Below are 22048 nucleotides of genomic sequence, written 5' to 3' on the forward strand. Positions count from 1 at the left end.
TCCTTCTTACGAGGTCCATAACAAAATCATGTCCCAGCAGCTTGTTTAAGCTGATAGAGTTTGTCTGTGTTGGATTAGTTAAAATTAAAGGGGAAACATGCTGTGTCATTGAACAGTTATTGGAAACACAAGTTTTCGTTCGTTTTGAGAGCTGTAAAAATGAACGTGTCGGGAGGAAAGGTGTTCGGATGTGAGTGCTTAGAAAAACACACTATTTTTGTTACCACCGGGTACAAATACCTGTGAACTACGCCTGTGGTTGTTTATCTACAGCTGGACTGTTAACACTGTGCACATTTAGTATACAAATATTGACTGCTTCAAGTGCTATGGTTAAAACTACGACTCCCGAGGTGATCCTCGGAGCGTTCTTTTTTCAACAGACTTTTTATCATCCTCGTACATGTAACATACGTACGCGCATTTCAGATACACAGACGCACAACTGATTGGGTTCGCGGTGGGTAAAAAGACGTCTGGGTACCGCGGGCGCCATGTAATAGTCTTTACTATTGCATGGCAAACGCCTATCACACGGCCGCCGGGTTTCTAGTAAAAACTAAGTCATATCATGTGACGCGCTCTAAACCAGTGAAAAGGCAGAATGGTTCTAGGGGGGTGTTTTAATGCAAAATAATGAATGCATTTGGGAAGCCTTATTCTGGTAAGCCTGCATCGTTTTGTTTTGCTCAGATACTTTTTGAGCTTAAGCAGCTCTTTGAAGTTGGGCCCTGATGATTGCTAGAGACCACAAGTCAAATTGATGAGATCAAAACCAACTTGCTAAATTTTCAGAGCAACTACTTCTTCCGAAAGAGATTCTTACATGGGTAGCCGTTAACATTTGGGTATACTTATATCTCAGCCAGGCTGAGCCTCAAAACTTTAACATGATAACCAGTTGAGGTTTTAATTTAGTTTTAAAGCCATTGGACACTTTCGGTACAGAAAAAAAATTAAAAGTTCAGAGATTTACAAATAACTTACAGGGTTTACAGAAGGTAATGGTGAAAGACTTCTCTTGAAATATTTTTCCATGAAATGCTTTACTTTTTGAGAAAACATTGAAACAATATCAATTCTCGATATCAAGAATTTATTTTAAACACATGTCATGACACGGCTAAACGTGCGCAAACAAGGGTGGGTTTTCCCCGTTATTTTCTCCCGACTCCGATGACCGATTGAGCCTAAATTTTCACAGGTTTGTTATTTTATATAGAAGTTGTGATACAGTGTGGGCCTTGGACAATACTGTTTATCGAAAGTGTCCAATGGCTTTAAATAGTTTGGGTTTGAACAAAGAAAATAATTTATTTTACAATTTTTTATTCCAGAACCAAAGCCCTGGTGTTAGAGCTCCTAGCAGCCGTTTGTCTGGTCAAAGGTGGACATGAAATAATCCTCAGTGCCTTCGACAACTTCAAATTGGTGAGTGACGAGCAGACGCCAGTTGGCGTCGTCCAAATCAATTAATTAATTTGCTAGATCAATTACAGACAGTGTGCTCATCAAAACAAACAGCCCTACTTCGCCCTCGGCGAAACATTGGATGTGAGCTGCTAAAAAAACCTATAAACTTAGCTTAAAACAACCTCAATTTTATTGGGCTCTCCGAAGCTCTGTTAATGGCAACATGTTTAAGTGAGATTTCACCCCTAAAACTTGGCTCCCTTGACATAAGAATGATTGGTTTTCCCAGCTGGAAATTTAGTCAGCACTACTCAGCGACTCACTGCATCTCCTCTTGGAGAATATTTTATTTCAACAATCAGCTAACGCTAATCTCTGTGCCCTCCAAATCATAGCAAGCCACTTGACTCTGTATGACGTCTTATTCCACAAAACTACCACTTACTACAGTGGGCAAACCCCTTCTCTTAGCACTTAGTGTATAACACTAACAGGGTTCTATTACATGCATTATACAATATACAGGACTTGAGGCTTTACATCCCATCCAAAGGACGAACATATACTAGTTACAAAGTGTCTTTCTTGAGTGTCAAGAACAGGACTCCAACCCACACTCTGCTGATCAGAAACACTGGAGCTTGAGTCTGGTGCTCAGAAACACTGGAGCTTGAGTCTGGTGCTCAGAAACACTGGAGCTTGAGTCTGGTGCTCAGAAACACTGGAGCTTGAGTCTGGTGCTCAGAAACACTGGAGCTTGAGTCTGGTGCTCAGAAACACTGGAGCTTGAGTCTGGTGCTCAGAAACACTGGAGCTTGAGTCTGGTGCTCAGAAACACTGGAGCTTGAGTCTGGTGCTCAGAAACACTGGAGCTTGAGTCTGGTGCTCAGAAACACTGGAGCTTGAGTCTGGTGCTCAGAAACACTGGAGCTTGAGTCTGGTGCTCAGAATACTGGAGCTTGAGTCTGGTGCTCAGAAACACTGGAGCTTGAGTCTGGTGCTCAGAAACACTGGAGCTTGAGTCCGGTGCTCCTGACCACAAGGCCACGACACTCCATGCCACGACAAACCATGCCACATCAGCATGTTTGTACCTGAAAATGCCACTGCCGGCTAAGTGTGGTGTGGTTGGGCTGTTATGATAAAGAAGCTGATAATAAAAGGGGTCTTAATTTGTAGAGTGTCATGGCCGAGTGGTTAAGAGCATCGAATTAAAGTTCTGGTGCGTTTTCACCGGAGTGTGGGTTCGAATCCCGGTCGTGACACTTGTGTCCTTGAGCAAGATACTTTACCCTAATTGCTTCTCTTCACCCAGGGGAATAAATGGGTACCTGCGAGGGTAGAGGTTGATATTGTGAATGAAAAAGCTTTTGGAGCGATATAAACTGTTGCCCAGGTTGTATACTCCCAAGGGAGCTGAGAAACATTAAAAAGGGATGTTATTGGCCCTATGACCAGGGCACTTATGTAAAGCGCTTAGAGAATTAAGTGTTAGTTATTAGGCGCTATATAAATCGAAAGTTATTATTATTAATTCATGTATTTTCTTTTGTATGGATTTTTTTTTCCAGGAGTGTGGTGAGAGATTTAGATTTGAGAATCTGTTTCAGTACTTCCAGAAATATGAGGACACCAACATTGATTTCATGGTAAGAGTTCTTCTTTACCAGTAAAAGAGTTACAGGGCTTGAATTTAAATGACTTTAAAGAAGACGTCTCTTTATGGCATGTTTTTAAACTACGTGGTAAAAGTATTGAAGAAATATTTGATTGCAAATGTCAAGATTACAATTGATAACGAAGTTGCAACTTTCCCCACAGTAAATGAAGGAAGGTTTGAAAAGACAAGACCGTTAGACTTGTTCAGTCATGAGCCGTCTGTTTATCGGCGTGTCTGTTTGTTTGTATATTTTTACAGGTGGCTTGTATGCAATTTATCAACATCGTGGTCCACTCAGTGGAGGAAATGAACTTCAGATCCTACCTCCAGTTTGAGTTCACCAACCTGGGCTTAGATAAATACCTAGAGGTGAGTGGGTAACTCAGCCCTTTAGTTTGAGTTCACCAACCTGGGCTTAGATAAATACCTAGAGGTGAGTGGGTAACTCAGCCCTTTAGTTTGAGTTCACCAACCTGGGCTTAGATAAATACCTAGAGGTGAGTGGGTAACTCAGCCCTTTAGTTTGAGTTCACCAACCTGGGCTTAGATAAATACCTAGAGGTGAGTGGGTAACTCAGCCCTTTAGTTTGAGTTCACCAACCTGGGCTTAGATAAATACCTAGAGGTAAGTGGGTAACTCAGCCCTTTAGTTTGAGTTCACCAACCTGGGCTTAGATAAATACCTAGAGGTGAGTGGGTAACTCAGCCCTTTAGTTTGAGTTCACCAACCTGGGCTTACATAAATACCTAGAGGTGAGTGGGTAACTCAGCCCTTTAGTTTGAGTTCACCAACCTGGGCTTAGATAAATACCTAGAGGTAAGTTGGTAACTCAGCCCTTTAGTTTGAGTTCACCAACCTGGGCTTAGATAAATACCTAGAGGTGAGTGGGTAACTCAGCCCTTTAGTTTGAGTTCACCAACCTGGGCTTAGATAAATACCTAGAGGTGAGTGGGTAACTCAGCCCTTTAGTTTGAGTTCACCAACCTGGGCTTAGATAAATACCTAGAGGTGAGTGGGTAACTCAGCCCTTTAGTTTGAGTTCACCAACCTGGGCTTAGATAAATACCTAGAGGTAAGTGGGTAACTCAGCCCTTTAGTTTGAGTTCACCAACCTGGGCTTAGATAAATACCTAGAGGTGAGTGGGTAACTCAGCCCTTTAGTTTGAGTTCACCAACCTGGGCTTAGATAAATACCTAGAGGTAAGTGGGTAACTCAGCCCTTTAGTTTGAGTTCACCAACCTGGGCTTAGATAAATACCTAGAGGTGAGTGGGTAACTCAGCCCTTTAGTTTGAGTTCACCAACCTGGGCTTAGATAAATACCTAGAGGTAAGTGGGTAACTCAGCCCTTTAGTTTGAGTTCACCAACCTGGGCTTAGATAAATACCTAGAGGTAAGTGGGTAACTCAGCCCTTTAGTTTGAGTTCACCAACCTGGGCTTAGATAAATACCTAGAGGTAAGTGGGTAACTCAGCCCTTTAGTTTGAGTTCACCAACCTGGGCTTAGATAAATACCTAGAGGTGAGTGGGTAACTCAGCCCTTTAGTTTGAGTTCACCAACCTGGGCTTAGATAAATACCTAGAGGTAAGTGGGTAACTCAGCCCTTTAGTTTGAGTTCACCAACCTGGGCTTAGATGAATACCTAGAGGTAAGTGGGTAACTCAGCCCTTTAGTTTGAGTTCACCAACCTGGGCTTAGATAAATACCTAGAGGTAAGTGGGTAACTCGGCCCTTTAGTTTGAGTTCACCAACCTGGGCTCAGATAAATACCTAGAGGTAAGTGGGTAACTCAGCCCTTTAGTTTGAGTTCACCAACCTTGGCTTAGATGAATACCTAGAGGTAAGTGGGTAACTCAGCCCTTTAGTTTGAGTTCACCAACCTGGGCTTAGATAAATACCTAGAGGTAAGTGGGTAACTCAGCCCTTTAGTTTGAGTTCACCAACCTGGGCTTAGATAAATACCTAGAGGTAAGTGGGTAACTCAGCCCTTTAGTTTGAGTTCACCAACCTTGGCTTAGATGAATACCTAGAGGTAAGTGGGTAACTCAGCCCTTTAGTTTGAGTTCACCAACCTGGGCTTAGATAAATACCTAGAGGTGAGTGGGTAACTCAGCCCTTTAGTTTGAGTTCACCAACCTGGGCTTAGATGAATACCTAGAGGTAAGTTGGTAACTCAGCCCTTTAGTTTGAGTTCACCAACCTGGGCTTAGATAAATACCTAGAGGTAAGTGGGTAACTCAGCCCTTTAGTTTGAGTTCACCAACCTGGGCTTAGATAAATACCTAGAGGTGAGTGGGTAACTCAGCTCTTTAGTTTGAGTTCACCAACCTGGGCTTAGATAAATACCTAGAGGTAAGTGGGTAACTCAGCCCTTTAGTTTGAGTTTCCCAACCTGGGCTTAGATAAATACCTAGAGGTGAGTGGGTAACTCAGCCCTTTAGTTTGAGTTCACCAACCTGGGCTTAGATAAATACCTAGAGGTGAGTGGGTAACTCAGCCCTTTAGTTTGAGTTCACCAACCTGGGCTTAGATAAATACCTAGAGGTGAGTGGGTAACTCAGCTCTTTAGTTTGAGTTCACCAACCTGGGCTTAGATAAATACCTAGAGGTGAGTGGGTAACTCAGCCCTTTAGTTTGAGTTCACCAACCTGGGCTTAGATAAATACCTAGAGGTGAGTGGGTAACTCAGCCCTTTAGTTTGAGTTCACCAACCTGGGCTTTGATAAATACCTAGAGGTGAGTGGGTAACTCAGCCCTTCAGTTTGAGTTCACCAACCTGGGCTTTGATAAATACCTAGAGGTGAGTGGGTAACTCAGCCCTTTAGTTTGAGTTCACCAACCTGGGCTTAGATAAATACCTAGAGGTGAGTGGGTAACTCAGCTCTTTAGTTTGAGTTCACCAACCTGGGCTTAGATAAATACCTAGAGGTGAGTGGGTAACTCAGCCCTTTAGTTTGAGTTTCCCAACCTGGGCTTAGATAAATACCTAGAGGTGAGTGGGTAACTCAGCCCTTTAGTTTGAGTTCACCAACCTGGGCTTAGATAAATACCTAGAGGTGAGTGGGTAACTCAGCCCTTTAGTTTGAGTTCACCAACCTGGGCTTAGATAAATACCTAGAGGTGAGTGGGTAACTCAGCCCTTTAGTTTGAGTTTCCCAACCTGGGCTTAGATAAATACCTAGAGGTGAGTGGGTAACTCAGCCCTTTAGTTTGAGTTCACCAACCTGGGCTTAGATAAATACCTAGAGGTGAGTGGGTAACTCAGCCCTTTAGTTTGAGTTCACCAACCTGGGCTTAGATAAATACCTAGAGGTGAGTGGGTAACTCAGCCCTTTAGTTTGAGTTCACCAACCTGGGCTTAGATGAATACCTAGAGGTGAGTGGGTAACTCAGCCCTTTAGTTTGAGTGTCCCAGGTTGTATGAACATTTTGGGGGTATCCCTGGCAGTTCAAGGCACTGTACATGTTTGGTAATTGTCAAAGACCAGTGTCCTCACTTGGTCTATCCCATTATAAGCATAAATTAACGAACCTGTGAAAATTTGGGCTCAATTGGTCATCGAAGTGGCGAGAAAATGATGAAAGAAAAAACACCCTTGTTGGACGAATTTGTGTGCTTTCAGATTGGAATAAATGAGAAATTACCTCCTTCTCAAAAACTACCTTACTTCAGAGGGAGTCGTTTCCCACAATGTTTTATACTACCAACATCTCTCCAATGCTCGTTACCAAGTCAGTTTTTAAGTTAATATTTGTTTTGAGTAATTACCAAACATGTACCTTCCCTTTAACTGTTGTATGGCTTCTGACTGGCACCTCCAAACAAAGAAATTGGCAACATAGGGAGACCACCAACATAAGGGCTAGATAGCTCAGTTGGTAGAATGCTGGCATGTTAATCGGGAGGCCGCAGACTCAAATTCGTTTTTGCCTTTTTTTCCCACAGAAATTGAAGAACACAGAGAGTGACAGACTTCACACGCAAATCCAGGCGTACCTTGATAACATGTTTGACGTGGGTCAGTTAATGGAAGACTCGGACACCAAGAACGTCGCCTTGGAGAGAGTTACGCAGCTAGAGGAAACCCTCTATCAGGTAGAACAAAAAGCAGTGTTAGCTCTGGTCTTTCAGTTTTTCTTTCATTTCATTTCATTTATTCTGGTCGTGAAGCCAAGGACTCTCAGAAAAGTGAACTTAATCACTGAACTAGCCAGGAACCCGATGGAGAGAAGACAAGGAAGGAAGTTTCAGTTTTAGATGTGGGAGAAAAACCTCAAAGCATTATTCCTAACTGCGAAAACCCAGGCAGCAAGGTAGGGACTGTACCCCCGAAGTGATTCGAACCAGGGTCCGATTTCACAAAGCAATCAAATTCATCGCAAGACAACTTTTTAGTATCACCATAGTAATTTTGTATTGTGACATCACTATTTTCATAGCAACTACGATTGATTTGCAGTTATGATCAATCTTAGATCTTTGTGAAATCGGCCCCAGGGTCCTAGAGGTGGAAGGTGAGAAAAGAAACTACTGTGTGTGCAGACCAGTCAAGTATCACAGACTTTTGACTTTTTCAAGAACCTTTTACAGTATTTGGTTACACTGTATGTCTACCTTGAGGAGTGAAACAGAAAGTGCCTTCAGTTTAGCTCAGTGGTTTCTTCCCTGCCTTCCCTACCTCTGTGGACCCGGGTTCAAATCCCACCTTGGGCGCTGAGTCTTGCAAGTGGATTGCATGGATTTTCCCTATTTTCCTCCTTCTCCTTTAAAGGGAAGGTACATGTTTGGTAGTTGTCAAAGACCAGTCTTCTCGCAACATAAGCATAAAATTGCAAGCCTTTGAAAATTTGAGCTAAATTGGTCATCGAAGTTGCGAGAAAATTATTAGAGAAAAAAACACCCTAGTTGGACGAATTTTTATGCTTTCAGAAAGGAATAAAAGACTTCTGGCTAGAAGTCTTATATTATTTAATTACCTCTTTCTCAAAATCTATGCTACTTCAGAAGGAGCCACTTATTACAATGTTTTATATTATCAACAGCTCTCCAATGCTCGTTACCAAGTCAGTTTTTAAGTTAATATTTGTTCTGAGTAACTGCCAAATGTGTACCTTCCCTTTAAGGCTGAGATTTTTTCAACTCAAAGCAATGGTTTTATGTACGTTGTGCTTCCGCAAACCCCCTGGATTTTTTTTTTTACCCCACAGTTACCCCCCGCACACGTTAACCACGGTGTCTCCACACTCCACAAGGTTTCGGTTGCACGCTAATACCCCAAGGTTTTACCACTTACCCCTACTCTGGAGCAAGGGTGGCTATTTCCCACGTATGCCCGTTCCCCGGGGTAGATCAGGGGTGAAGTGTGAAAGAGCAGGCCCTTATTCCCCTGTGGTATCACCCGGAGAATAGATGATTGTTAGAAGGACAAATGGTTTGTTAAACTCTTCAGCCGTCGATTTCACAAAGAGTTAGGACTCATCTTATCTCGAGTTAAGACCAGTAACTCGCCCTAACTTAGGGTTAATCTTAAGGTCTGCATGCTACAGTGCAGGGTTGGGACTCGTCCTAAGTCCTAAGATTAGTCTTTAGTTAGGAAGAGTTTGGTGAAATCGACGGCAGTAGTTGATTTTGGCCATTTGTTGTTCTTGTTTATATTGATCTCTCTCCGTTTTGTCCCCTCTCTCTAGACGACAGACAGATTGCGATGCGTTGAAGACTCCTCTCTTGCCAGAATTGCAGAGCTGCAACTAGAGCTTGCTGCTGCAACCAAAATTCTTGATTTAGTCCAGGTATGGTGGTCTGATTAATTATTGATTCACAAAAATACATTGAATTTATTTTAAAAGATATGAGATGAAATAACCAGCGCCTTCAAAAGTTTTTAGTTTTTTTTTCATTTGTAATAATGAAAATAAAAACAACAGTACAAATAGCATTTGTTTTTTGTAAACGGGGGCAAACGAATCCTCACAGTTTTTCAAAAAAGGGGAACAAATAAACAAGATCAAAATCAAAAGTTTGCTTGTACACATCAGACCTTCCAAAATATTTAAATGAACAAATTTGTAATCACTGAAACCACTTTTTGATTTTCTTGTGGATGAAAGTGAGGCACCACTTTAAAATAGACTGGTGCTTGTCCTAGTTTACACTTTCTGTTCCTTTCAGTTTCCCAAATAAGGTCTGGGAACCACACCATCATTGTTATGCAAACTCCATTCTCATTGTAAAGTTTTCTTTTAAATCGTTCAAACACAGACTCAGAAGAAAGAGGCCGACATTACAATCGAGACGCTAAAGAGAACAGCTGCCACCAGAGGGCCTGGAAGCGGAGGAGGTTCCGGCGGTCCAGGCGGAGGTGGCCCTGGGGGCGGTGGAGGCTTTGGCCCCGGCAGTGGTGGTGGTGGTGGTGGTGGTGGTCCAGGGGGCCCTGGCGGTCCAGGGGGTCCTGGTGGCCCAGGGGGTCCAGGGGGCCCAGGGGGCTTTGGAGGTCCAGGCGGCGGAGGTGGTAGCGGAATGGGTGATGGACCTGGCGGGGGCTTCCCTCCACCCCCAGATAATCGTAAGTACAGACTACATTTTTTTGATTTTCTGTGGTGTGTTGTGTCCCAGTGAGTCTGGTCAAAAGGAGTTCAAGCTCTGGTGGCTGAGTCACTGGTGTATGGGTTCAAATCCCAGATGTGATGTCTAAAAGAAAGCTGATGAAGTAGCTGCTTGGTTTTCTTGCTTGACAGAAATAAGCAGGATATCAGTCACACAGAGGTACATGTGACTGGGTGTTTTGGCTGGTAGCCTTATTCTGTTAAGCGTAATTTTGTTGTCTTTATTAACTGTTTGTGCTTAAAGCAGCTCTATGAAACTGAACCTAGTTTGTAGGTAGTGTAACGATTCTAACGACTAATAATCAATACAGCTCGGGGTCCAGCTTTCACCAGAAGGCGATCAGAGCATGCTGATCGAAATGTCGAGTTCAAATCTACATTTCTTTTCAGAACCACCCCCAACTCATTAAGAGATAATCATTACATGGTGTTACCGCAAACCTTACTATATTGTATTTCCACCATGGATAGTTTCAAAATCCTTGACTAATAATCACTTTCTCTTTTTTTTCTTTCTTGTTGAACAAAACAGTACCCCCTCCTCCCCCTCCTCCCCCACCCCCTCCCCCTCTAGAAACATCAGCCCCACCTCCTCCTCCTCCCCCTCCATTTGGTGGTGCACCCCCTCCCCCTCCCCCTCCAGGTGCCCCTCCACCCCCGGGTGGCATTCCAGGAGCTGCACCTGATGGCTGTAAGTATGACACGCTGTTATTCCTTAGAATTTTTTTCCTCAACCCGTATCTGCCCAACTGGCTCTGCTTACCGCCGAATTCCGCGCTTATTGATCACGATTCCCCGCTTACGTGCAAGCAAGCGCCGAACTTCTGCGCTAGCCTTGTAAGCGTAGAATGCCTAGTAACGTTGAGTACGCACGCGCAGAAGCCAAAATTTGCTAACCTGTGAAATACGCCTGCCCTAAGCGCCGATTCTGTGCTTACGGTTAGCAGAGCCATGAAATTGGACCCTGGACTTTTAGCCGGAATAGGTTGTTTAAATGTCATCAAATAAATCAAAAAAAACATGCAAGGGAATTTTATTTTACATTAGTTTTCAAATAACTGACAGCAACTAAACTTTCAATTGAAGTAGAATTGAAAGATATTAATGTCGTTTGTATACAGTTTTTATTGCAACACAAATAGCCATTGAGTGAATGACGTCATTAGAGCTTATTATAGTAACTAATCTTCTTTTTGCAGCCCCATACCAAAAGTGGCTTTTAGCCTTGTTTGGGGCAAACTTGCATAAAAACAAATTTAAAAAAGGAGCCCGAGCCTTCTCCCAATGCCCTGTGGAATTCACTTCCTGATAGCTGCAGAAAAGCAAACTCACTTGCTTTGCCTCCAAGTTGCTTGTAAAAAACAATAACCTAACTCTGTTGCTGATCTTTCTAATATCTCTCCTTGAATTCCTTCTTCAGCTGTGACCATAAAGGGCAAGATTCGAACCAAGTACCGTCTGCCGCTGCTCAACTGGGTGGCGTTCAAACCCAATCAGATCGGAGGAACGGTCTTCAGTGAGCTGGACGATAACAAAGTCATGAAGGTAGGCACTGACTCTTTGGAGCTGAGTTTTTTTAATTTAATTTCAATTTGAAATCTTATACAACTTTCTTTTGAGTAATGAGACAATGATAGAAGAAATGCCCGCTGCGATACTCACAAATTGCTTTCAAGTAGTGCAGGTGTTTGCCTCCAAGTTGTCTGTTTAAAATTGCTCCAAGAAATCTAAATTAATAACTCCAGCATACTGTTGTGCTTATGCAGAAATAGACCCTTCCCATGAAATATGTAAATTGCACGTAGCGCGTGTGCACTAACGCTTTGGTTGGCAAAATGAGGGAACATCGCGCTGTTTTGTACGCGGCTAATGGGTGCGTGACGCAGACGCGACTGCGCGTCTGCTTAGTGCACAACTCTATGGCGTTTGCCAACCAACAGGGTCTGTACGCATGCGTGAATGTAATTAGCATATTTCATGGGAAGGGTCCATTATATTTTGCAACTATCTGCTTAGCAAAAAATAAACACAACACCAGTCAAATATTGCTACATGTGACATATTGCGGTAACCTTAATCTGGTAAGCATACTTTTTTGCTTAGGCTGCTTCATCTCCAGAGGATATCACCTTTTATTTTAAGCATTTTTACCTTTTGCAAAGTCACTCCCCCTTTATCTTCCATTTTTGTTTGTTTGCATTTTTTTTCAGGACATCAACTTCGATAGTTTTGAGGAGCTGTTTAAGACACAGAACCAATCCGCAGGGAACTTCACGGCCACAGACGGCGGAATAACCAAATCACCTGCCAAGAAGAAGCAGGCGTCCCTCCTGGAGCCCAACCGCCTCCAGAATGTCTCCATCATGAGAAGGAAGATTGAGCTAACATCCAAGCAGATTGCCGAAGCCATCAAGAGGTATGGATGACTTTCTTGTAGGGGATAGTGTTGGTTTAGTGGTTCAATGCCCAGCCCAACTCTGCATAAAAACTTACTTTGTAAGATTGCCGAAGCCATCAAGAGGTATGGATGACTTTCTTTTAGGGGATAGTGTTGGTTTAGTGGTTCAATGCCCAGCCCAACTCTGCATAAAAACTTACTTTGTAAGATTGCCGAAGCCATCAAGAGGTATGGATGACTTTCTTTTAGGGGATAGTGTTGGTTTAGTGGTTCAATGCCCAGCCCAACTCTGCATAAAAACTTACTTTGTAAGATTGCCGAAACCATCAAGAGGTATGGATGGATTTTATTTTAGGGGATGGGATGGCTTAGCGGTCTCATGCCAAGCCGTTCAACTCTGCATACAAATTTACTTGGTACCAAGCAATGGAGAGCTGTTGATAGTGTATAAAACATTGTGAGAAACGGCTCCATCTGAAGTAAAGGAGTTTTGATAAAGAAATAATGTCGCTATAATTTTGAGGCATTGCATGGTCAGGTATCAATGTATATTTCGTTTTGCATTAAACACCATGTGTGTATCTCCCATACATTAATTAAAGACCAGGCCTGAAGCCCTTTTTAGGCTTCTGAAAGCACACAAATGTTTGCACACAAATGTTTTATTATTCTCTTGCAACTTTGATGACCAATCAAGTTTAAATGTTCACAGATTTGTTATTATGTGCATATGTTGAGATACACCAAGTGAGAATACTGGTCTTTGACAATAACTAAAGGTGTCCAGTGTCTTTAAGGCTTGTAGTTCTATATTTTGAGGGTAATAATGTCTTGTGATTCATTTGTTTCCAGGTTGGATCTTCAGCAGCTTGCGCTAGACACCGTGGAGCAACTCCAAAGATTCCTTCCCAACGATCAAGAGAAGAAGTCCTTCAAACAGTACGAGAAAGATAAGCAGCCTGTTGAGAAACTCACTGAGGAAGACAGACTCATGATCAATGTAAGATTCCTTTCCCTTGTCTTTAGTAAAGGATTTCAATTAAAGTAGATAATGAAATGAACAAGGGAAGCGAGTTACCACAACATAAGGGAGAACAGATGAAACAAAAAATAAAATAATTTTGATTGACTGTGCAAGTCCTTTGCGTATTTGAACATCAGAACGCATTGTACACCAGTTGTGTCCTTCATGCGCTAAAGCAACAACATGTAACCAAAGTTGTCTTATAAATGCTCAAAACAGGTGCGAGGCTTGAAGAAACTGCTTACTTCTGAAAGAAGCAGAGAGCTACCAAGAAATAGAACTAACTTCGCATTTCCATAAAATTATGTTTTATTTCTTTTGGGTTTTCCTCACAGTTGTCTAAAGTGGAGAGACTGCCGGAGCGTCTGGCCATCATGAGCTTCATAGGTAATTTTGCGGACACTGTAGATGCAATCAAACCGGTAAGTTTCATCAAATATCTTCCGAAATCCAGGGATCGATGAGAAAAATCCACAAGACCACAGGGCTTGAAGCACAAAATGTTTACTGTAACAGAAATTTGTTGTACTAGACAAGAATCAAATTGAAAAATAAAAAGTCCTGACATACATAATTTTATTCGAACAATTTAGCAACAAGGAAGACATGTAAGAGAAGATGTATCGTATCTGTCTTTTGTAGTATAAAGTAAAAGTCACTTTGTTACTCAACGCATGGCAAAATTCGTACCTAACTTTCATTGGTGCAAGTTATTACACAGTGAAGTATCATCATTTTATTGAAAAACACGAGACTGCCAGACTTGTCTGGTCATGACTTGGCCTGGTTTATACTTCATGTGATTGTCAATGCGATGCAAATTTTTGCGTCACAGGTCTGTGAGCAAATGTCAACTGTCGCATTCGCATTTGCAGGAAATATTAACCGGGCTTTAACTGGCCTGCGGTCCAGTGTAAAATTTGAGCACTGAAAATACTTGACAAATTCTTTCCCTGATAAATTAACCAATCCCGCTCTTTGTTGTTACCACTTGTTAGAATCGTGTACAGATGCCAGTTTTTGTTACAGTTTTCCCTGTCTTTGTTTTTATTTCCAGCAACTTTACAACTCTTTCCCTGATATTTTACCAATCCAGCTCTTTGTCGATAAAACCTCAAAACTGATGCCAGTAATATCTGAGGTTAATATTATCACAATTTTTCCTTTTCTTTGTTTTCCTTCCAGCAACTGAATGCAATCACGTCTGCCTCTCTCACCATCAAGACGTCAACTCGGCTCAAAAAGATATTGGAGGTAAAGAATTCCCCAACGGATCTTAAGACCTTTGCCTAGAATCACAGATTTTTAGTTTCTGTAACACTAACACACTTGTTATGTGTGTGTGTGTGTGTGTGTTGTGTGTTGTCTTTTAACCTTTGAGAAAGAATCTGCCAGGGTCGAATAACTAAGCAATGGGAAACTTTTGACTATCTGCCAATCACCAAGAGGGCGCTCTTCACCAGGTAATGTCAACAACTTAGGAACAGGAGAAGCATGAGTGACGGTCACTGACAGCAAATACCTTGTGTTTTGCGTGTTTTTGATTTTGTATTGTAGATTTAGCCAAACTGTATATTGTTTTCCATAACACATTGCCAGCGTAAACCAAACTGTTCTGGAACAGGACGTACTGGACACGAGTTCCCCAAGGATAACAAGCGGTGTGCATGGGTTTTGGGGAGTGTTTCTTCTACTAGTAGGGTAATTAGCAAAAATTCCAAAATGCTGACCTACCAAAAATTGAGAAGAAATATGAAGTTTAGTTGTATGACAATGTATCTGATTTAATTTTCATGAGGCTGAGAGACTTCTAAAATTTTTTTGAATTTTTAGCATTTACCATTGTTTGCTGTAGGAGTTGTGCACCCTTACCTGGTAGGTCTGCTGCCCTCTAGTGGCAGAGCTTTCAAAAAGTCTCCCATTGTCACTTTGTGCACTTGTACCTCAGCCCAGGACCCAGCTTCATAAAAACTTTCTAAGCACAGAAAAGCGTTGCTTAACAGAAACAGGATACCAGCCAATATTTCATGAAGTTTACATTGTTGTGACTGGTGCCCCACTTATTTTTGGCTGAGCAAAGAGATTTGTTACGGAGTAATTTCTGCTTAACAGCTTTATGAAATTGGGCCCGGGTCAGTTAGTTGGTAGACAGTTTATACAACAGCTAAATGTTCGGCCAACACACTGGAAATGGTACCAAGAGTATAAGGGTTAATAATATTTATTTTTGTGCTTTTGTTACAGATTGTTTTAGCGTTCGGGAACTACTTGAACAGTGCGAAACGAGGGGCAGCTTATGGCTTCAAATTACAAAGTTTAGACACCGTGAGTAGAAACAATTATTGGGTACTGTTAAACCAAATGTCAAAACATCTCAAAGAAATGGTTTTCACTCCTTTGGAGTATTCAGCTCCGTCCGGCAGCCAATCAGGGCTGCTTACTGCCTCAAATAACAACATTTAGACACGGTGAGTAGGAATACCCGTTGGGTAAGACACCTCAAAGGAACTGCTCACCCCTTTAAAGTATCCAACATCCGACAGCCAATTGGGGCGACTTACTGCCTCAAACAACAAAGTTTAGATCTGAGGATTTGAAATAATCGTGAGCACGGTTAAACCCAGAGCTAAAAAATCTCAATTAAAATAGATGTCAAATTAACGTTGGAAAAGGCTCTGGAATGGCAAATTTCGAAGGTTCAAATCCTACCTGAGTATTATATTCTGTGGATTTTTGTTTTCACTGGACTCTAGAAAGCACAGAGTATACAATGCCCAACGAACATTCCTGTTTGGGTAAAACACAAACTGTATTCTTTATCCGCAATGCAAACTTAACAAAATTGTAGCGGTACTCGCTGTTTGAAAAAGCTTATAAGCAACCGGACAAGCTCAGTGGTCCAGATGTAAGACATCTTATCTCCAGAATGACAAAGGTGGTGGGTTCAATCCCACCCGAGTATTATGCATTTGGATTGTTTTCATAACTCCTGAGTATAAAGTGTTTACATATATCGGTGTTGGTATTCAACACAAATAGGATCTCAATTAACTCCTTTGGAATATACATGCACAGCACCTGCAGCTAAATGGACTGCACAGGCCTGCTTATCACTCATGTACACAATATTTCCCCCTTTGCAATTTTAGTTGAATGACTATTTGTAAGTAAACTCATTGTTTTAGCTGTTTCATATTTTTTTCATCTGGTCGTTCGTTTTGCAGTTACTTGACACCAAATCCACCGATAGGTCCATGACACTGCTGCATTACATCGTAGAGACTGTACAACACAAATTCCCCAATGCGTCAGAATTCTGCTCTGATCTCCAATATGTGGAAAAGGCTGCTGCAGGTACGGAAAAATAGCTTTATATTTTCAGGTTCTGCCCAATATTCTTGGAAAGAAAATTTGAACCCCCAAAAATCCTTTCTCTTGTGACTAAAAATATGTTTTAACTAAATATCTCTCTTTTTAACTAAAAATTTATCTTGTTGAAAAAAATCGGTTTCTTAACTTATAATCTCTCTTTTTGACTAAAAAGCTCTGCTTTTCTTTACGGAATATCTCAATTTTTGACTAAACAAATCTATTTTTTGACTAAAAACCTCTGGGGGTTTTAAAACTAAAAATCTCTCTTTTTGGCTCAAAATGTTAGTTTCTCTTGAGAACCTGACGATAGACATCAAGCAGTTGACGACAGGAATTCAACTTTGCAAGAGGGAGTTTGCCCAGCAGCACGAAAACACCCTCCTGAGAGACTTCCTGCTCAACAACGAAGACAAGGTCAAGAAGGTCGAAGTAGACATGAAGAAAGCACAGGTAACTATCAAACAGAGCCCTCAATGAGGCAAATGGACAACCTGTCTTTCGGCCTAGAGTAGACTGATCCCCTGTCATTATCCAGAAGTCTAACAGGCCCAATGATCTCATTGGATACAAAGATTTTTCATTTGATAAACGTGCCGCAACGAAAAAATGTCATATCTGTGTTAAGATTGGTCCAGGGTGATGTAATTTGTCAGCTTGCACTTTCGGTCGTCTGCATGCAGAGTGTGCATAATGTTTGTACATGCATTAAGTGATGTTGTTTTATTCATTGTCTGTACTGGTGTACATGTGATTTGACTGCGAATCTCCATGTGAAATGGATGCGAGGTCAAAGTTACAACTGGCAGCATCAGGCCAGTGAGGTATCGTGCATTGTTCACGAGCCCTAAAGTGTGGCGTCAGATGTTAGGACTGCTTGTGTGCAAATTATACCACTATATGTAATATCTGAAAGCTCTTTTCCTCAGTAATGTATGATTGTTTTTGTTTTTTAATAACAGGAAGCCTACAATGACGCAGTGGGATACTACGGTGAGAACCCCAAGCAGTGTCCACCGAGTACATTCTTCGCTCTCTTCCATCGCTTCGTCACCGCTTACAAGGTATTCAACCTCATTCCCAAACCTCAACCTTGTTCCAAATCCTTTTCTGAAAACCTAGTATCCTATAGACTGGCCCCTTATGCTTATCCACAAGGATCAGACCAGGGGCGGATTGCACCAAGCGGTCTTAAGCCGGTCTATGCGCTATAGCCGTCTAACTTGAAACACGCTTAGACAGTCTTTAGTTATAGACCTATTGCAATAGCGTGGTCTATAATTATAGCCAGTCTTAAATCTTAAGCCTGCTCAGCGCTGGCTATAATCGGTCTTTGTTTTGGTTTTTAAAGATGGTGCTGCATTTGTTAGTTGTAGATGATTTGATACAAAGGTCTTTGTTTTGGTTTTTAAAGATGGTGCTGCATTTGTTAGTTGTAGATGATTTGATACAAAGAGCTCTACAATGAGATTTTATTTTAGAAATAGCTTACACCCATTGGAGGCATGATGTGGTGATACTTTGTATCGTAAATGTATGTTCCCAAGAGTAAAAATGATACAACTCACAGATTGGATATCCGATGGTTCAAACCAAAGCAATAAGAACAATGCCATACCACCAGTGCCTGCAGAAGTGCTTATGGGACATTTGTTCGTATTGCTTAATGACTGACTAAGCTAAGACCGTCTAAGGCAGATAGCTTGCTATAGCTGACTGGTCTTAGACTGCTGACTAAGACCGTTTTATTGCAATCCGCCCCAGGTATTGGTTTTACAGATTCAGCAATATCATTGGATACAGCAGACATGTATTACAGTACATGTACATCCGTATATAGATGGTTTATATGTATCCCTATACATGAATAGAACTCTTTCTCTGTACACAGATACAGAGTCCTAACTATTAAGGCCCGTTTCTGGGGAGGAAAATTTTCAAAGCTTCATAACTCAAATCTTACCTGCAAGATATTCTTCACAAATCCAGAATTTTTGTGAAATAATGCAGCTCCCAACGTTAAAAAAATCCCGTTTGATCGTTTTCTCACAGTGTTGTCTGCTGCCGTGGGTACGCGTATTCATTTGCGTGCAACACGCAAGATGCAAGACGCATGACTTCTTGGTCATCGTATCTTGACTGCACAGCATTAACACGCCAACGCAACGCAAGATTTGCGCGTCTTGCGTCTTGCATCTTGCGTACACACAGCAGACTGTGAGAATACGATCAATAATGAGAATTTCTTAACATTGGGAGCTGCATTATTTCTTGAAAATGACGGATTTGTGAAGAATGTATGACGACCAAAACCCTCCGCAGAAAAATATGTGCTGCCATGTAAATTTTCCGCCCCAGAAATGTACCCTGAAATCCAGGACGTCACTGTAGTACAATACGAAAGTCTGCCAGGGCTAGTTTATATGTAAATGTGTACGTAGAATGATTGGTAAGAAGTTTGCAACAGCTAGTTCTTTTATTATTTTTCTCTTTTAAATTTGATGGAATAATTGATCTGTGACCAAAACCCTCCGCAGAAAAATATGTGCTGCCATGTAAATTTTCCGCCCCAGAAATGTACCCTGAAGTCCAGGACGTCACTGTAGTACAATACGAAAGTCTGCCAGGGCTAGTTTATATGTAAATGTGTACGTAGAATGATTGGTAAGAAGTTTGCAACAGCTAGTTTTTTTATTATTTTTCTCTTTTAAATTTGATGGAATAATTGATCTATGTATGTGCTCACACAAATGTTCTCCTGTTTTGTTTTTCAGAAAGCCGAAGCAGAGAATGAAATGCGTAAAAAACAGAAGGTGAGAAGACATTATTGCTTTTACATACTTAAAAAAAACGTAGCAGCCATAAACAGCTTGTACGAAAATGCCTGTAGAAGCTGTTCAAGATTTGACTCACTTTCAACACTTAACTTACTTTTTCAAATGTGTCCCAGTCTTTCATGAGATACCCTTAATTTCTCTGCTAAGCATGACAAGCAACGTGGTGTTTTTTTCTAAGCAATATCTTGTTATTTACTTATAAGATTTATGTTTTTAAACAAGACATTGTGGTCCAGAAATGCCCCCTAGCCAAAATGCCCCAGATCTTAGTATTTTTGCTGGTGTGTAGTTGGTTGTTATTATTCTAAATAAGATTAAAAATTTGTTTTTGATTTACAGGAAGCTGCTCTCGAGACGGCTGCAAATATTGCGGCAGCTCAGAAGACCCGCAAGAACAAGGAGAAGAAGGTGAATCAGGTAGGCACTAAAAACTTGGTGGGGGTGGAGGGGGGGGGGTCAATATCCCTGTGTTTTATACAGTGTAGTGCGCATTTTAGGTGATGCAGTGTTCACACACTTACTATAATTACCAGGATTATTATTGAGCAGCAGGTGCATACGGGTGTGACTTAAGTTTTGGGTTTGAACAAAGAAAAATATACTGGAGTGGGACTTGAACCGACAACCTCCAGATTAACGTACCAGGGCTCTACCAACTGAGCTATCCAGCCCTTGTTGGTCAATGTGGTTGGCCCGGTTCATACTTCCTGCGAATGCAAGCCCGAATCAAATTTTGACATCACATGGCTGTTTTTCGCTGAAAATATCCGCAGGATGTCAACTGGTGCGAATTAGTCGTTGCAAATTTGTGACGTAAAAATTTGTATCGCGATCACAGGAAGTATGAACCGGGCTTAAGTCAATATCTTTGTCCGGGGTGCTAGTCAGAAGCCATACAACCGTTAGCTGCCATTATGATTGATTGGGTTTTTTTTCTTCACTTTGTCACTTTGTATTTTTTTCTCCCAGGCTGCAATAGTAGCTGAGCTGCAGAAGAAACACAAGAACCAGGACAAGAGAAGGGAAGCTTCAGACGGAGCCATTGAAAACATCATCTCTGGTAGGCTTTGCCAACTTTTTATAAGCCTGTGATTTTTAAGGCAGAGGGGGGAGGGCGTTGGGGATTGCCAAGGGGTTCCGTCTTTCTGGATTTGCCATCAATACCCCCCTCAGATTGATGTTTCTTGTCTGGGATGAGAAATTTCAAACTCTGAACTTAATTCAGACATTTGAAGTAGGGAGAAAATCAGCTGTTATCTTTTACACAAATAAAGAATTCATGTCCTTGAATCTACTTCTTTAGTGTTGAGGACACTGTTCCTTGAGGCTGTGTGGAGTCTACATACCAGTAGTTATTAAAGGTGGACGTGCCAACATTTCAACATACCTTTGAAAAATTTGGGTCTCAGTTTCTGATTTTCTAGTAAAAGCAAGAATAACAACATAAACATTTTGAGTAACTCTTTGCAGTTCTTGTTTTCGACAAACTCAAGCACTATTCATTCATCATTGTTTATTGATTTATTAAGCACATTGAGATAACTGCTAAATCAATGGTTTTGAAACCATTGTTTATAAAATGGACACAAACAACGTGTGTACCAATGACTGTGCACTTTTGCTTTGTACAGTATTTGGGATTGTTAGGGTTGCTGTGAAATGTTTTATTTATTGGTAATTTTGGAAATGTTTTGCTTCCCGCAGATTTGAAGAGTGAGCCGTACAGGAGAGCGGACGGTATCCGTCGCAGTATCAGACGGAAACAACAGGAGAATCAAAGACCAACCATCCTGTCCAATGAAATGGTTATTTAAATCAGCTCGATCAAAAAACAACCAATCAGGAATAAGGACTGAAGACTGTATATAAAAAAAACACAGTGGGAGCTTCCTGTATCCATGGCAATGGAACTGAAATAATTCGCAAAAAAAAGTGAAAACAGTGGAACAGTCGTGTATGTAGATGAGGCCGCTGTGTATGACCTTGAGAGGTTAAAGGTCATGACTCCATCATGCATAGATTCCCCATTGCCTTATAAGGGGAATGATTAAGGCGGCACAACTTGTTGTCAAGATCACCATGGCAACAGAGGATAGTTTTTGGACGATTGTTGATTTCCAGCGACAGGAGGTTGTTTGGACGAGACGGTGAAATAGTTTGATTTGTTTACAATCAAATTATCCGAGCATTGGATGGAGTCGGAAATTGTTACACGCAGCCTTCTGAGGAACTCCCGGACTCTGATAGGAGGAGATCCCCTAAATGAGTGAATTTCAAACCAGGGTTTGTGGGGGGTGGACTGCTGCAGGGCTGTGGGGCCAGGCATCTGACTGTTGGCACAGGCTGCTTTACCACCAGGACCCGGATTCAATATGAGGTGCTCCCCTCCTGGATTTTGAGGGCTGCGAGTAGATCAGCAATCAGGAGCCGACTGAAAGAAAACAATGATGCAAATTACGTTGCTCTGTGATTCTTTCTCCATGCTGTGAGTGAGACCCTTACCGGATGCAGACAATGTCACGGTTATCATAGGAGGAGCTCCCACCATGACAAAACTGGGGACAACATTTCATAAAGCTGCTAAAGTACTACTGTTTAGCAAGAAATAAGCTGGACACCAGTCAACAGTTTAAGTTACCTGGCATGTTAGCTGGCAACCTCTTTCTGCTAAGCGAGAGTTGCACTCTTACCAGCTTTATGAAAAGTGATCTCGGAGTCTGTGTGATCTTGAAGCTTCCGTGCT

At 41.6% G+C, this 22048-nt stretch overlaps 1 protein-coding gene across 1 annotated transcript in view; it reads left to right on the forward strand.

The window, feature by feature from the left end:
• The window catches only part of LOC117300225 (formin-like protein 3), a 44962-nt gene extending 23782 nt beyond the window's left edge, over positions 1-21180 (forward strand). Inside the window, exons 8-28 of the mRNA XM_033783953.1 lie at positions 1338-1431; positions 2985-3062; positions 3332-3442; positions 7021-7170; positions 8763-8864; positions 9334-9641; positions 9810-9837; positions 10221-10368; positions 11098-11222; positions 11888-12093; positions 12928-13075; positions 13435-13521; positions 14285-14353; positions 15344-15424; positions 16324-16453; positions 16758-16921; positions 17431-17532; positions 19243-19281; positions 19645-19722; positions 20275-20365; positions 21010-21180. Of these exons, the coding sequence (XP_033639844.1) occupies positions 1338-1431; positions 2985-3062; positions 3332-3442; positions 7021-7170; positions 8763-8864; positions 9334-9641; positions 9810-9837; positions 10221-10368; positions 11098-11222; positions 11888-12093; positions 12928-13075; positions 13435-13521; positions 14285-14353; positions 15344-15424; positions 16324-16453; positions 16758-16921; positions 17431-17532; positions 19243-19281; positions 19645-19722; positions 20275-20365; positions 21010-21119 (2449 nt within the window). The 3' untranslated portion in view covers positions 21120-21180. The remainder of the gene's footprint in view (positions 1-1337; positions 1432-2984; positions 3063-3331; positions 3443-7020; positions 7171-8762; positions 8865-9333; positions 9642-9809; positions 9838-10220; positions 10369-11097; positions 11223-11887; positions 12094-12927; positions 13076-13434; positions 13522-14284; positions 14354-15343; positions 15425-16323; positions 16454-16757; positions 16922-17430; positions 17533-19242; positions 19282-19644; positions 19723-20274; positions 20366-21009) is intronic.
• Positions 21181-22048: the final 868 nt, after the last annotated feature.

This window comes from Asterias rubens, chromosome 15 (genome assembly GCF_902459465.1).
Source record: "Asterias rubens chromosome 15, eAstRub1.3, whole genome shotgun sequence".
In the NCBI taxonomy this organism is placed as follows: domain Eukaryota; kingdom Metazoa; phylum Echinodermata; class Asteroidea; order Forcipulatida; family Asteriidae; genus Asterias; species Asterias rubens.